The sequence below is a fragment of the Phaseolus vulgaris genome, chromosome 3, assembly GCF_000499845.2.
Source record: "Phaseolus vulgaris cultivar G19833 chromosome 3, P. vulgaris v2.0, whole genome shotgun sequence".
NCBI classification, from domain to species: Eukaryota; Viridiplantae; Streptophyta; class Magnoliopsida; order Fabales; family Fabaceae; genus Phaseolus; species Phaseolus vulgaris.
Genome location: NC_023757.2, coordinates 28,867,543 through 28,885,752, shown reverse-complemented (window position 1 = coordinate 28,885,752; position 18,210 = coordinate 28,867,543). Strand labels below are relative to the sequence as shown.

The 18,210-nt window shown below is 35.2% G+C and overlaps 1 protein-coding gene across 1 annotated transcript; it reads left to right on the top strand.

Annotated features, from left to right (window-relative positions):
- The first annotated feature begins 1,120 nt into the window (after positions 1-1,120).
- LOC137805508 (secreted RxLR effector protein 161-like) lies at positions 1,121-1,840 on the top strand. Its single transcript, XM_068605449.1, has one exon. The coding sequence runs from the start codon at positions 1,121-1,123 to the stop codon at positions 1,838-1,840; it is 720 nt and encodes a 239-aa protein (XP_068461550.1).
- The last annotated feature ends 16,370 nt before the right edge of the window (positions 1,841-18,210 follow it).

Sequence of the window (18,210 nt, the reverse complement as noted above, 5' to 3'; positions counted from 1 at the left end):
CTCTGCTTACTGCGTGTCTTTTGCAAAATAAGATACCACATAGGAAAAATGGTAAAACACCCTATGAGTTGTATTAAGGTTATCAACCTAATATGAAATACCTAAGAGTGTGTGGGTGTTTAGCTAAAGTGATGTTATTTGATCCTAAGAAAAGGAAAATAGGCTCTAAATCATCTGATTATATGTTTTTAGGATATGCAGAACATAGTGTTGCCTATAGGTTTTTAGTTCGTAATAATGATTTAATTGAACGTAACACTATAGTAGAGACGAAAAATGCTGAGTTCTTTGAACACATCTTTCCTCTAAAGAGTAGTGGTACATCTGAACAACCTATAGATAGTGCTAGTGATGCATTGAGTGAGGATGTTAGGAGAAGTAAAAGACAGAGAGGGGAAACATCTTTTGGAGATGACTTTTATACTTATCTAGTTGAGAATGATCCAATAAGTTTTTAAGAAGCTACTAGTGCTCCTGATGCTAAACATTGGGATAAGGCCATTAAAACTGAGCTTGATTCAATTAAGAAAAATAATACGTGGACCTTAGTAGATTTGCCTAAAGGAGCAAAACCCATTGGTTGTAAGTGGATCTTTAAGAAGAAGTATTATTTTGATGGCTCCATAGAGAAATATAAGGCAAGATTAGTAGCTAAAGGTTTTACTAAAAAACATAACATAGATTACTTTGATACTTTTGCACCTGTTACTAGGATTTTCTCTATTCGTGTGTTGCTAGCCTTAACATATATCCATAAGTTAGTAATTCACCAAATGGATGCTAAAAGAACTTTTCTGAATGGTGAATTAGAAGAGGAAATTTATATGACTCAACCTGAAGGATGTGTAGTTCTAGGTCAAAAGGAAAAAGTATGCAAACTTTTAAAATCTTTGTATGGTTTGAAACAAGCACCAAAACAATGACATGAAAAACTTGATAATGTTTTACTTTGTGAAGGTTTTTCTATCAATGATGCTGATAAATGTGTGTATTTTAAATCTGAAAATGGTGAATATGTCATTATATGTTTGTATGTGGATGCATGCTAATTTTTGGTACATGCAATGATATAGTTTTTCAAACAAAATTGTTTCTTGGATCTAAGTTTTAGATGAAAGACATGGGTGAAGCAAGTGTGATTCTAGGAGTTAAAATCATAAGGAAGGGAGATAGTATATTATTATCCCATGAAAAATACACTGAGAAACTTCTTAAGAAGTTTGGTTACTTTAAGTCAATAAGCACCCCTTATGATGCTAATTCTAAATTAAAGAAGAATAGAGGGGAATCTATTTCTCAAACTCAGTATGCCCAGATAATTGGAAGCTTATTTCATTTAATGACCTTTTCTAGACCAAATATTGCTTATGCAGTAGGTAGATTGAGTATATACACTCAATGTCCTAGTCAGGAACATTGGGATGCACTTGCGAAACTCATGAAATATTTTAGAGGTTCAATGGATTATGCCATTGAATATAGTGGATTTCCCGTTGTGTTAGAAGGGTACAGTGATGCTAACTGGATCTCTGATTCAGATGAGACAAAATCCACTAGTGATTATGTATTTACACTTGGGGGTGGTGCAGTTACATGGAGGTCAGCCAGGCAAACTATTATTGCAAGATCAACAATGGAATATGAGTTTGTTGCTCTAGAAATGACTAGTAGTGAAGCTGAGTGGTTGAAAAACTTCTTGGCAAACATTCCGTTAGGAATGAAACCAACCCCATCTGTATCAATGCATTGTGATTGCCAATCGGCAATAACTATAGCTAAAAATAAAAGCTACAATGGAAAGAATAGACATATACAATTGAGACATAATTTGGTGAAATAGCTGTTAAAGAGTGGAACGATTTCTATTGACTATGTCAAGTTATAATAGAATTTGGCAGATCCTCTGACAAAACCCCTAGGGAGAAAAATGATTTTAGAAACATCGAGGGGAATGGGACTTAAGCCACTTGCAAACAAACAAGTGATGGAAACCCAACCTTTGTGATTGGATATCCCATGAATAAGGTTCATATGGGTAAAAACAAGTCACTTGTTAGTTTTGCTAACACTAATATTGATTCAAAAAAATCAATTTTGTCCATTCCTATGGTGTGTGTGAAAGTGCTAGATACTGCATTATCGATAGGATAAACTCTGTGGTTAAAATTCAAAGGTAAAAGAGTTTTAATGATTTACAAAGTTTTAATGATTTTCATATCCCTTATGGGTGGTGTATGATTTGCAGCATACACTTGATGAAATCACCTATATGAGTGTCAAATGGGGCCGCTTGCATAAGATCTTAGCAAGATCTCTTTAGCACTCATGAATACCGGGCACGCGCATGGCCTAGTAGCGTAACACAGCGACAATAGCAAGTAATATGGGGGTGTATTGTGATTAATAAATCGCTAACACATACTAAGGGTCTTGGTTCATATAGCTTGCTATACCAACTACATTATGTGTTAAGTTCATCAATCTAAGACTGATTCATATAGCTTGCTATACCAAATTTGATGCATTACATCCTAGATGAACCCATAATCTTTTCTTTCAATATTTCTATGTTTTATCTTTTGCAATATGTGGGGGATTCTTGTAAAATAAAACCTAATATAGAAAAATAAAAACAAAAAACAAAGTGTGTGAAACGGAAAACAGAGTATGTGGTAAAACCCTAAAATTCTTCAATGATGTTGAAGGAGATCGCAGAGGTTCGGCGAAGACTGGATCTACTCCGAGGTTATCGCGCGGCGTTGCCCCTTCCACCCTGAATCGTAGCCGCACGACTGGGAATGCTCACGCCTTCGCTCTACTGGTCGTGTGGAATCTTGAGAATGTTGGAGAACGTTGCGAGATTCGTGGGTGGTTGACTCCTTCATTCCCGTGGGTCTTCCTCCATCTCCGGCGACCATGACCGCTCCTTTAGGGTTTGAGGATGTGACAGTGTGTTTTCTCCATCTATAAATACTGCATCCCATTTGCTTCAGAAAACGCATCTCACAAACTCACCTCTTCATCTTCTTCAAACCCACTCCGCTCACCATCTTCCTCCTTTCTCCATTTTTCACTTTTCACTTTCTCTCTCCTCATTTACTTTATTTTATTATTATTATATTTATGGTTTCTATTGGGTATTACTCTTCTAAGAGTAACTTGCTAGTTCTGATCCTAAAAAATTACCGAGAAGTTCCTGTTGTATCCTGGGGGACTTGCGCAATACACCGCACATAAGTCCTTACGGATAGTGATTACTCACACCTCGGGAAACCAATTTTTGTTTGAATTTTAAAGCATTTTTTACTACATTACGATCACGTGGATAAAAGATCACCTAATATATATTTTCATAATATCATACTCCCACTAATCTAATACATCAAAAATCTTAATTAAACTCATATGAATTATATACATTTATAAAAAAAAATCAAGGACTTACAAATTTAGTTAACAGATTTGTTAAAATCATTTTAATTGAAAATGTTCTCTCTGAATTTTTGAAATTGACAATTTTTTTAATAAACACCTACTTAACGTAAAAAAGTTTTGTACAAGAAGATCTCATTGTTTTGAGAAATTCATAATATTTCATAAGTGGAAGAAATATTTTGCATAATATAAAAGTTTGAAATCAATGTTCAAGTCACATACTTGATTAGTAGTCAATTAATATACTATATAATGCTTTTATGTGTAGTTACGTCAGAATCAATCTTTAAGTTTATCAAATTTGTAGGTAAGCATATGATTCTTGGCTTCCTATGAATATCTTATGAACTTTTTAACATATATATGGGTTGATGAAGTATCTCTCAAAATCTTAACAACAAAATTATTGATGGGGCAAACCCAAACTGAAGCATATATATATATATATATATATGTATATGTATATATATATATATATATATTGTTTATTTTGAGGATAATAACTTTATTAATCTTTATTTTGAATGACTCGTCCCTACTATTGGATCACCTCAAGCAATGTGAACAAGCGTAGAGAAGAAGTCATTGAAGCGAATATATTCCTCTGATCACTATCTTTTGTGTTTTCTCGTCTCACCAATGTTCTTCTCCCCGACAGTGTATAAATTCCAGCTATTCCTCCAAAGCTATCTATCACAAGTCTAATTGGTTGAAAGTAAAGTTGAGAAAGGTAGAGTTTTGGTTCAAGATTTCAATGGCAGGTATTGCATCTGGAATCAGCAACCTTGCCGTTGGCTCGGGTGAAGCTCGACGCCGATCACTACAACCTCAAACTACTACAGACACCAACCACACCGACACCGACACGGACAAAACCGGTAGCAACAAAACCGACACTGACAAAACCGGTAGCAACAAAACCGACAGTAACAATAAGAGTGACAGTTGTGAAGAGATGAGTTATGTAAACTCTGCGAAGCAAGATATCAAAGGTCTTACGAACCAAACTGGATACGTGAAAGGCAACGCTAATGGGGTCATCAACTTTGGCTCCTTGGTAGCCTCTGCTCCTAGTGTCCAACCATGAACATCAATCCTTTCATACCATATATATGTATCTGCAGGCTACATAATAATTAACTAGATAACCTATGCTGCTCAGGTTGCCTATCTATTGTTTACATGTTTTATTTATACATACGACTATTATCTAAGTCCAAAATGTTACATATGTTGAATTTAATAAAATAAATAAATATTAAATTTGAATAATTGTTTTTTTTATAAAAACTTTCATGTTCACTCATAAATATAAATAATTATTTACAGATTATTTTTTTATTATATATATACAAAATTTTAAGTTGTATATTAAATATTTTTATTACTTTTTTCTAATTATTATTATTATTACGAAGTGAACTTTAAACTTAACTCAACCTTATAAAACCGGCTCGTGAGGTGAGGTTTGCACCCCCCACTTATATACAATAAAATGTTTTAATCTCTAGTCGATGTGGGATCTCCAACACACCCCTCACGCCGAAAGTGACAGCTCGTGCGTGGGACAACATATTATGGGTGGTCCGATAACAGCCCGATAGCGGGTGACACGATAAACCCAACAAACACTCGCTATGATAGGCTTTAAATGGCTCTGATACCATATTACGAAGTGGACTTTAAGTGTAACTCAACCCCATAAAACCGGCTCACGGGATGAGGTTTGCACCTCACTTATATACAATGAAATGTCTTAATCTCTAGTCGATTACTATTATTACTGATATTATTATTATTATTAATTTGTTATTAATAATAATAATATTATTAATATTTTTATTATTATTAATATTATTAGTTTTACTATTATTATTATGATTAATATTATTATTATTATTATTATTCTTTTGTTATTATTATTATTAAAAATAAAAAGAATAAGAATATTAATAATTAATATTGTTTATTATTATTGTTAATGATAATAAAAATAACATTAATATTAATAATGTTTAATAATAAATTATTGTTAGTAATAATCATATAATAATAATATTAATAATTTCAATTTCAATTATAAGATCAGTATTTCGTTTAAATTTCGATTCGTAAACTAGTGAAAGTTTGTTATCTAAACTTAAAAATAGGTTGAAAAATGGAAAACAAAGTAAAACATATTGTATGTTTGTAATTCGAAGTATAACTTTTTAATTTTATATTTTTTAATTTATGAATGGATTAATTAAATATAGTTTAAAATATTTACAATTTAAAGAAAAAGTAGATTACAATAACAACATTAAATATTGTCGGTATCAAAGGTAACTGTAACTAAATATGATTTAAAATACTCACAATTAAATACTACATTTTTATTATTTTAGGTCATATTTTTTTTAATGTGGTTTACTTTTTTTAAAGGTCACAAAATAAAATAGTTGTTTAAACATGCATGACCCAAAAATTATGGTCTATAGTGATTCATAAGTCACATTTGTAAAAATGTTGTCTTTTTCACTTTTCGACCACTTTTATATGTGTGACTACTTTTGAACTATAGTTTTATTGTTTAGCTCAAACATTCTAAATACAACATTTAAAAAAATATGGTATAAATAATTAACGGTTTTATAAATGTGGTATTTGTAGTCCTTAAACCACAATTATAAAATTGTTGCTTTTTCTATGTTTAGACAAAAATTATATACGTGTGACCTACATCAATGTTGTCTAAAGTAAAAAGTGATGTAGTGTTTAGAATAGTAAATGGGTGAGTACAGGCGTGGGTACGAGCATTCCTGAAAGAATATTTTCTGTTTTATTCAATCTGTCTTTCATCTATAGCAATGATACATATATATAACCATAGCATTAGAACCGTACACAACCGTACATATTCTTTTTCTAACATAACATATGTAATTAAGACTAATTATGGACCCATTAATAGTGATTATATTCCTATAATTAAGTCTAATTATAGACTCATTAATAGTGATTATATTCCTGTAATTAAGTCTAATTAAGTCTAATAATGATTTTGTCCGGTAATATCCCCTCAAGTTGGAGCATGTAAGTCTTGAATGCCCAACTTGACCAAGATGGCTCCAAACTTTTTAGCACCGAGAGCTTTGGTGAAAAGGTCAGCTAGTTGTGTATGTGTGGGCACATAGGATGGAAGAAGGCGCTTGTGAATGATTTCATCTCGAACAAGGTGGCAGTCAACTTCAATGTGTTTGGTGCGTTCGTGGAAGACCGGGTTTTTAGCAATGTGAAGTGCTGCTTGACTATCACAATAAAGACGAATTGGGTCAGGATGAGGAACATGTAGAGAAGCGAGAATGTCTTTAATCCACTTTAATTCTCGGGTGGTCTTAGCCATTGATCGATATTCAGCCTCAGCAGAGGAGGCAGAAACCGTTTGTTGTTTCTGGTTTTTCCAAGAGATTGGGGAAGTGCCGAGTTGAATAAACCATCCGGTGAGAGATTTCCGTGTCAGTGGACAACTTGCCCAATCAGAATCACACCACCCAAAGAGTTGTAAGTTGTTCTCTCGAGGTAGGAGTATTCCTTGTCCAGGATGCCCCTTTAAATATCGAACAACACAAAGAGCAGCTTGCCAATGCTCGGAGCGTGGATTTTGCATAAATTGAGATAAAGCTTGGACACTGTAGGCAAGGTCAGGTCGAGTGAAACACAGATAAATTAACCTCCCAACAAGTCTACGATAAGTAGCCGGGTCAGAAAGAAAAGAACCAGTAGCGGAGCTCAATTTGTGATTTTCTTCACATGGTGTAGTGGCGGGCTTCGCACCCAACAATCCGACTTCAGTAATGATATCTAAGGCATATTTCCTCTGACAAAGGAAGATTCCGTTGGGGGAGCGAGCAACTTCAACCCCCAGGAAGTACTTGAGGCGGCCTAAATCTTTCATATGAAAGCATTGATTTAAGTAGCCTTTAAAACATTGGATGGCAGTACCATTATTCCCTGCAATCACAAGATCATCAACGTAGACTAGCACAACCAACTGTATGTCATTATTATTGAGAGTAAACAGGGAATGATCCTTCGGGGATTGTTGGAAGCCGTAACGAGTGAGAGAAGAAGATAGTTTAGCAAACCAACACCTGGGGGCCTGTCGGAGGCCATATAGAGACTTTTGAAGCTTGAACACTGCCCCTGGTTGAGATTCTTGGAAGCCAGGAGGGAGTTTCATATAAACCTCTTCATCAAGATCACCATGGAGAAACGCATTGTGAACGTCCATCTGATGAAGCTCTCAATCTTTTGCGGCTGCTACTGCTAGAGTTGTGCGAATGGTTACCGTCTTTACGACAGGAGAAAACGTCTCGTTGTAATCCAAACCCTCCACTTGATGATTGCCAAGAATTACCAATCGAGCCTTGAATCTTTCAATTGTTCCATCCGAGTTGTATTTGATTTTGTAGATCCATTTACTCCCAAGTGCCTTCTTTCTAGGAGGGAGAGCGGTGAGTTTCCAGGTGTCATTGAGTTCGAGAGCATGAATCTCCTGTGCCATAGCATCACGCCATCGGGGTTCTCGGACCGCTTGAGAAAAGAACAGGGGTTCCTGCTCTGTGTGTAAAGAGGCAAGCAAACTTTGATGATGTTTAGAAAAGGAATCACAATTCACAAAATCATGTATAGGATACGAAACACCTGAGGATTCTGTTGAAGGAGGTGAAGGAACAGAGGGGCTTGACGGTATCGTGGTGGCTGCGACAAAATCGCGTAACCGTACGGAAGGCAGCTTCGCGCGATGCCCTCGCCCAAGGGGAACCGCGACCGTCAGTGGTGGTGAAGAAACCGACGGCGCCGTCTCCGTCGGACGCGGCGGTGGATCCGCAGGCAGCGTCGAGGCTTCTATACACGGATCGGAGTCGTTGATAGTGTTGTTGAAGTCATCTGTGAGGATAGCATCCTCCTTGGCTGGGATGGGAGATGCAATGGGTTGGTTGACGATGCATTCATCTAGGTTTGAGGAGGCAACTTCATGAAGAAAATGTGGGTCCGTTCCAGTTTCTAAAGAGTTGGCAATAATTGGGTTTTGCAATGGTGGTGCAGTGTCCATCTTTTTGGCTTCAAAATATGGAAATTTATTTTCGAAAAAATGTACATCACGAGAGACAAAGAAAGTTTCTGTTTCCAAATCAAATAATTTCCATCCTTTTTGGCCATATGGATACCCGACAAACACACATTTTCGGCTACGACTATCAAATTTATCCCGCTGTCTATGTTGATTATGGCATAACATAATGAACCAAATACTCGTAAGTGCGCGTAACTGGGTACACATCCATGGATCACTTCATAAGGGGTTTTTCCTTTTAGAATGGAAGATGGTGTGAGATTGATTAAGTAGCCTGCAGTCAAAACGCATTCCCCCCAAAATTTAATGGAAAGATTGCCTTGAAACCGTAATGACCGAGCAACATTCAGAATATGCCGATGCTTGTGTTCGACGCGTCCATTTTGTTGCGGGGTCCCGACACAGGAAGTTTGGTGAAGGATACCTTGTTGAATGAAATATTGTTTTAGACACATGAATTCGGTTCCATTGTCAGAGCGAACCATTTTAACACATTTGTTGTATTGCCTCTCAACGAGTGTGAAATTTTTTTTCAAAGTCACTGATACCTCTGTTTTTTCTTTTAACAAATAGATCCAAACTGCCCGTGAACAATCATCCACAATTGTCAAAAAATATGAAGCACCACAGGATGAAGGAGTTTTATAAGGACCCCATAAGTCACAATGAATTAAATAAAAAATATTCAAAGCTTGATGCGCACTTAAGAAAAACTTATCTCTCGTTTGTTTCGATTTTTCACAAACTTCACAAACTTTATTCAACTCATCACGAGTACATTTCCCACTTATATCAGGAAGCATTTGCACAATCTTAAATGACGGATGTCCTAATCTTTGGTGCCAAAGTGTTAGTTGATTTTCCATCTTGACATGACATGCTTGAGTCTTCCGTACCCCCACGATACCAATAAAGCCCATCTTTCCGTTCACCTGCTCCAATCAGCGTCCTCGAAGTGCGGCCCTGTATAATACACAATTTATCAGTGAATGTTACAACACAATTTTCTTCATCCGTCAATTGAGGTACTGAAAGTAAATTGCATTTTAATTTGGGAACATAAAGGACATTTTTCAATTCAAGTCCTTCTTCAAGAGTCACTGTTCCCTGTTCGCAAGCTAGAACACGTTCACCATCGGGTAACCCTACGGGACACCCTTGTATAGTTTCCTTTTCACTCAAATTTTCCAGTGACCCGATCATATGGTTTGATGCCCCACTGTCAATAATCCACAAATCCCAAATGCTCTTACCAGTCATTTTCTCTTATTCATTTGATTTTTGTTTGCTGATCATATCAACCAATACCTTCTATTGTTCATTGGTCAGACCTGCCATCTCAAGTTTCTTGTCGTCATTGTTGGCTTGACTGTTGCTTCCACTAGCGTGTGCCACATTTGCACGTGTCGGGTTACCTTTGTTTCGCATCCCTTGGCGTCCCCTGCCGTTCCATTTGCCTTCACTTTTTGGTCTGTCACCCCACCATTCGAGATATCCGATCAATTGGAAGCATCCCTTCATTTCGTGACCATTTTTACCGCAATGACTGCACGTCATTAATTTTTCTACCATATCTCCACGCCCTTTTTCTTTGTAGTTGGCCTGCATCGCGAGACCCACGACCAACCCCCTTTCTTCCGTTGATTTGGCCATCATTCTCACTCTTTCTTCTTGTACCAACATAGCATATACGCGGTTCAGAGACGGCAATGGGTCTGAGGCCAGAATGTTTGATCTTACTGTCCCGTAGCTTGCGTCATCCAACCCCATAAGGAGTTGATGAACCTTCTCCTCCTCCCTTCATTTTTCCAACTGAGCACCAATCCCACACTTGCATGCACCACACGTACAAGATGGAACTTTGTCACTGTTAGCAAGCTCATCCCAAAGGACCTTCAATTTTCCAAAGTAAGTTGCCACCACCATTCCCTCCTGCTTGCATCTTGACAATTCCGACCTTAGTTGTTGAATTCTAGGTCCATTCACGACCGAGAATCTTTCTTTAATGTCTTCCCACAAGTTATGTGCAGTCTCAACATATGCTACTGTGGATCGTAAGCTTGGTTCAATGGTGTTTAGAATCCAAGAGACAATCATGGACTGCACGGTCCACCAATCTTCAAGGTCGGGTGCCTCATCCTCTGGTTGGATATGTGTTCCATCAATGAAGCCCCATTTTCTCCGGGCACGAAGCGAGATCTTTACTGCTCTTGCCCATTCGTCGTAATTTTCTCCGCGCAATTGGACTTGCGTGATTATGTTTCCGGGATTGTCACTCGCGTTGAGATCATATGGCGAGTAGGTCTTCTTAGCACCTCCTCCTTCATGCTCTGCTTTGTTGGCATTATTCTTTTCTGGTGCATCTGCCATGGTTGTGCACCGTTGCCTTTGCTTTGTGTTTGTCGGGTATCAGAGTTTTGTGCTCTGATACCATGAAAGAATATTTTCTGTTTTATTCAATCTGTCTTTCATCTATAGCAATGATACATATATATAACCATAGCATTAGAACCGTACACAACCGTACAGATTCTTTTTCTAACATAACATCTGTAATTAAGACTAATTATGGACCCATTAATAGTGATTATATTCCTATAATTAAGTCTAATTATAGACTCATTAATAGTGATTATATTCCTGTAATTAAGTCTAATAATGATTTTGTCCGGTAATAATTCCCGTTTTTCAATAAGGATGACGATAAGACAAAAATTCAAACTCGTTAGATATGATGAGGATGGGGATTAAATTTTACTTCGGAGATGGAGATAAGACAATCAAACTCACATTCGTTCCACTCCACTTCTATCCCTAACTAGTAATAGAATAATCTTAAGTTTAGAGACCCTGAACCATCAAAGCTTTCAATACCTATCAATGACTTAAATTTAGTTTATGCATAAACCATTACTTAAAAAGGAAGCTCAATTATCCTACCTCTGTTTCCACCCACCCAAACTCATGTTTGTCTCATTGAATTTGAAAATAACTTCTTGTTAAGGGTAACACGAGGTAGGATGATTTGGCATGATATGCTACAGAGTTAGGAGTTTTTACATCAATCAACTAAAGATAAGTAGAGTTCAAAATTTAACCCATGATTCATGGTCTATGGGTTAACTCTAACCCACTTCTAAAATAAGTCTCCTTTTAGGGTTCAACCCACCAAATGAGTGGGTTGAAAAAGATCAAACCCCAAAAACCTTCACATAAAGTGGGTTTAGAAGGTCAAAGTGAGTTTGACCCACTACAAGACTTCAATTAACTTCTAAATACTTTTCAGGATTACATGAGTCCTTCAAATATTCTAAACTTCAAATTGATCTCCAAATTTTGCATTAATTATAAATTGGTCCTTAATTATTTTTTGATATTTGTAACTTAATTGGAAGGTTAAGGCTTAACCCAACTTGTCGATCAAGCCAACTCAATCCGACATAGGCCTGACATGGACGCGACTTGGTTCAACCTGAGGTGAGCCATACTCAATTTAGCCTAATGATTCAAATCAAATCTTATCTATCTGAGAGTCTACATCATTAAAGATGACGATACACATTGAATTTCTTTAGAAGATCAAGTACAATGAAAAATTAACCTTTACAAAGCTTCAATTGTCATTTTTCAACATCTATATAAGGAGATTAAGAAGAAATGAAGAACACACAAGTGCAATACAAGTTTTTATCAAGCTTTGAAATCTAGGTGTTCTTTGTGGGTGTGGGCTATGTAATTCTTCACTTTGTGAAGTTTTGATTGTGCTCGCTCTTTGAGAATGTTCTTTTATACTTGAGATTAATACAGATTAAACCAGTAGTAATTAATGTAGTAAGAACCAATAGTGGTTGGTGTACTCGTGTATAATCAAGAGTGGTTGATGTATTTGTTTTGTAATCAATTATTTGATTAGTAGAATCTTTTAAGTTTATGTTTAAGGGAAAACTAGATGTAGCACATGTGTTGGGTGAACCAATGTAAATCTTTGTTGTTTTGTTTCACTACAAGAAAAATGCGAATTACATACGGATCAAAATCAGTATGTAAATTTTGGCACCAAAATATAATGTGCAATGAATGGGATTCGAAGCGAGGTTCATTCAGATAACTCAAAGAAAATTTAACCACTATACCAAGCAAATGCTTTAGTATGATTATAATTTTTATTATACTTATTATTATTAACAATATTAACAATATTAATATTAATAATATGAATATAATATTAATAATATGAATATAATATTAATAATATGAATATAATATTAATAATATGAATATAATATTAATAATATGAATATAATATTAATAATATGAATATTAATACTAATAATATTAATAATATTAATAATATTAATATTAATACTAATAATATTAATAATATTATATTAATATTATTAATATTATTAGTATTAATATTAATATTATTAATATTATTAGTATTAATATTAATATTATTAATATTATTAGTATTAATATTAATATTATTAATATTATTAGTATTAATATTAATATTATTAATATTATTAGTATTAATATTAATATTATTAATATTATTAATATTATTAATATTATTAGTATTAATATTATTAATATTATTAATATTATTAGTATTAATATTAATACTAATAATATTATTAGTATTAATAATATTAATAATAATACTAATAATATTAATAATATTAATAATAATATTAATAATAATAATATTAATAATAATATTAATAATATTTATAATAATATTCATAATATTTATAATAATATTCATAATAATATTAATAATATTTATAATAATATTAATAATATTTATAATAATCTATACCTATATATAAAGGGGATTTCCCTCTTAACTGCTCTTAATTTTTTTTTCCTATTTTATCCTTATATTAATATTTAATTTTAATATTGTATTATGGTCATTGTGTCATTTCTTATTCCCCTCTTAACTGCTCTTAATTTTTTTTTCCATTTTATCCTTACTTAATAATTTATTGTATTAATTTATTTTGGTTATTTGGACATTTTATAATTTCAAAAATTAATAAAATAATTTTTTAATTTATTTTATTTGTTATTATTTAACTGGAGAGTGGAGAGAATGGAGAGAGTGGAGAGAGTGGAGAGATTGATTAGTTACTTTTCTGTTTTAAAGATCTTCTTCTCTGTTAAATAATGTAATATTTTGTGGACCATTTTAGCAGGAGAGTGGAAATTTGGTACGTTACTTTTCTGATTTAAATTGATATTTTCTTTTATTAAAATTGATTTAAGAAAGAGATTTTATGATTCTCCACTACACATAACCTACATATCCTACTTTCAACTTTCTCTCTCCTATATAGGTACCTACTTCCCACTTTCTCTCTCCACTACTCTTTAACTTCTCATTTTAATGTTATTAAGAAAAATTGTTTTTGAAAAATAAGAAAAATACTAAAAAAATAAAAAATGCGGATACACAGGCACGTCAGTGCCTGTGTTCCCGCTTGTATTAATAATATTTATAATAATATTTAGAATAATTTTAATTACAATAATAATATTAATGATAATATTTATAATAATTTTAATTATAATAATAATATTAATAATGTTAATAATAATATTAATAATAATAATATTAATAATAATAATAATAAATATTAATAATATTAATAATATTAATAATATTAATAATATGAATAATATTAATAATAATAATTATATTAATATGTATAAATTATGTTAATAATAATAAGTATAATAAAAATGATAATATGACCAAAGAACTTGTCTGGTCTGGTGGTTAACTCTTCCCTGGGGCACTGGAAGGACTTGGGTCCTAGCTGTTGTAGTTTCCTTGCAATTTGACTCGAGTCCTATGACGTGGGTTCGAGTCCCATCCAGTGCAGAATGCTTCCAACATTAATAAAAAATATAAATAGGTATAAATAATAATAATTAGTAAAAATGAAAAATAAATTTTTGAACATTACATACGGATATTACATACGGATATAAATAGGTATAAATAAATAGTCATACGGATTTCGGCTGTAGAAGGTGTTGTGGAGCGAGAGGTTACTAGAGTAGTAGTTGATTACTTATAATGTTGTAAATTCTTCTTATGGAGACGTGGGGAAGCTAATGATGGTATCTTTTGGTATGATTGTCATATAGCACAAAGCACTATGAATTCAATGTAAATGTTGTTGTCTATGACAACATAGGTAGAAGGTAAGGATAGTATGACTATCCTTTTGTCATATTATATTAATTATTCTCTTATAGAAAAAAAGATGTCCTATATAGAGTGGGTCTAGTCGAGTGCAATAAATTGATTGAGAGCTAATTGGAGGATAGGATTCATCACTCCTAGCTTAACGATATACTTATTGGTGGTAGAATGATGAACAGAGAGATGAAGAAAAATATTGGTAGTTGGAAATGACAATAAACTAAGGAAGGACTTCTTGTGGTTGCATGCATTTCCTATTGAAGGCCATTCATACATTAGTGTTACTATGAAAAGAGTTAAAAGTGAATATATTACTTACATCTAGCATATATTTTATTTAGAATATGTTTAAAGAAAAATCTATACGCATTTGAAGAAAAAAATTATATTAGTCTGTATAAGTTAATTTACTTTTTAAGCATTAAAACAAATATAAAGTATCATTATATGAAAATGTTTTAATAGTAATTAATTTAGAAAAAAAATAGTTTCTATAATAACTAATTTAAATAGGAATGAAGGACCGACGGAGGTGGGAGAGGGAAGACCATCGGAGAAGAGAGGTAGATCATAAGGCAGGTACATTGTCAAAGTACTCATCAACAAGAAACTCATCGACGTTCTTCTTCTCTAATTTCCCAGTTAGTCATGGGGAGTACGACATGTTTAGGATTTTCCAAAAATGGGCTAGAGTGAAAGAAGTGTTCATCTCTAAGCGTCCAAATAGATGGGGAAGAAGATTTGGGTTTGTGAGATTTTTCCCATTTCCGAATGATGTGAGGTTAGAGAAGCAGCTGGATCAAATCTATATTGGCAACCTCAAATTATATGTAAATCTCCCAAAATATAGGAGAGCAGAGGTTGTATATAGGAATGAAAACCAAATGCGTATGGAAGAGGTAAAAGCCAAGCCAATATTTCAGGTGGTAGGCTAAAGGAGAAGAAGGTTTGGCATGAAAAAACAGATAAAATAGGTAAAACAAACCGAAGGGGTTTTTTTCCAAAACAGTCTTATGCTGATGTTGTTCGCAAAACTTCGCAAGGCGTTTGGAAAGGTCCTATTATTGAAACAAAATCAAACACCCCATCATGGTTGGCCTGTAGTGCGGTTGGATGGATGTCTCCTGATCTTACCTTCGACTCTTTGAGTGAAGAGTTTGTCAAAGGGGGTGTGAGCAGGGTTAAACTGAGGTTTATGGGTGATAATCTAGTTCTCTTAACACCTAAAGACGGAGAACAGATGGAATAAATCGTAAAGCTTAAAAACGAATGGTTCGTTTCTCTGTTTGATAATATTGAACCCTGGTCCGTGTCATATGAAGTTGGCCATAAAATTGTCTGGGTGAAGTGCTACGGTATATCGGTAACCTTGTGGAACAAAGATTGTTTTTCTAAAGTGGTCGGTGAAGTAGCATCGATGGTAGATATTGATGAAAATACCCTGTCTTGGGAGAATCTGGAGTATGCCCCTTTGCAGGTTCGGCTACTTAGGTCCTGTAAAGCATAAATGACGAAGGGGATTAGGATTAACGGTCAAGTTTACAACATCTCTCTCATTGAGGAGGTCTTCAGCCAAGGGAGAGGAGAATGTTCTTGTCTCGAATATCACCTTGCCTCATCGGATAACATTTCGTCGCCGAAAACTGTAGTGGAGGAAACCTTTCTCGCTGAAGGCCCCTGCGAAGAAGGTGTCGACCTTAACCACGGCTTTTTGCGGTGGGGCGTGGCACCCGAGGAGGAAGGGCAATCCCATTCGAAGATAGAGACAAAATGAAAGCGGTTTGAGAAAAAGGCTCAGAGTGATATGGGGTGTCAGAATAAAAGCATATTTTCGTTCCTTAATGAAGGAAAACGTGTGCAAGGGGTGTCTGAGGGAGGGGCAGCTTTTTCTGCTGCTAACCTAGTCAACGTAGCTTGCACAGAAATTCAGCACTCCTTGGTTAACCTATTTGAAGGGGTTTAAGCGTTCAATGCACTTTCTTGTGGGCCTAAGCAAGGTGCAGCCCACACAAAGAACGAAGGTGTGTTTAGTAAAGTAGAAGGTTTGGGAGGCACAATGGTTGAATGCAAAGAGGAAGCAGAAGGAAAAAGGCTATGACGTGGAAGGGGTTGTAGCCATGGTTATGTCTCCATTCCCACATTCTTCTTTATTTCCGAGGGCGAGTGGTAGGGTTGATCACCCAGGAGTGGTGCAACCGCAGGAGGTCAATTCGGGTATCTTCCCTTGCCACACAACTCACCAATGCAGCGAGGGATAGGGCTCATCGTCGAGAAGTTCTGACCCCCATTCCAGTGGAAGCACAAATCGACGCCGGGAGGGGTTTGAAGTAGGGAAGATTAATGAGACTGAGGCACTAACCCATGCAGAAGTGGCAAGCAAAACCTCACCGAAATTTCGTACACTTCGGAACCTGCAGGATCACGGTGAGAAAATTGCCCAACCAAAATGGAGATCCAACGGTGGTATCGGGTCCCTCCATTATGGGGTTAGCTCTTCGTCCAGGTTAAGTCGCTGCCCCTTTGCGGAATCAACTAATGACATCAATCAGTGTAATAATCAGCTTAAGTTAGAAGAGAAAGTTGTTGAATCTGTTAGAATTTGGGATTTGGACCAAAACTTGGGGATGCAATGTTTAGGGGATGAGGGGAGTGTGGTCGGAGAACTGGACCGTTTGGAAGAAAGGGACAATGAAGTCAAGAAGAAGTCTCAGGTGGGTAATACAAAAGTGGGATCATGATTATTGTCAATCTCAATATCAGAAGGTTGGGAGGGGGGACGAAAGCACGGTACTTGAGACACATTGTGGGAAAGGAGGGTGTTGAATTCTTATGTCTGTAGGAGTCTTAAACTTCATCTTTTTCAGACTCTAGGTGCTTTTCTTTATGAGGTGATAGAAACATCGGTTGGGTCCACTACGAAGGGGTCAACGGGGCAGGGAGTATTGTAACAATGTGGCACAAAGAAGCATTCTCCTACGACACTCATGTTGTTGGAAATGGTTTTATTGTCATTGTAGGCCAACACCTCAAAGCTAAATGTTAGTGTGTAGTGGTGAATGTCTATGCAGCATGTAACCTAAAGGATAAGGTTGTTCTGTGGCTAAAGGATAAGGTTGTTCTGTGGGAAGCCTTGACGACACTCAAGCAATCCTATCTTAACTTGGCTTGGTGTTTCTGTAGAAACTTCAATGCTGTTAGGAGAGAAGACGAAAGAAAAGGGATTAGAGGTTGTTCAAGCCAAAAGAAGGAGATTGATGGTTTTAATTGCTTTATTGAAAATAATGGTTTGGTGGATATCCCTTTCGTTGGTAAAAAATACACTTGGTTCAAATCTAATGGCACAACAAAGAGCATATTAGATAGAATTCTAGTGTCCGAAGAGTGGCTTCATTTATGGCCTGCATCTAAGCAGTATGTACAACCGAGAAAGATTGGGGCC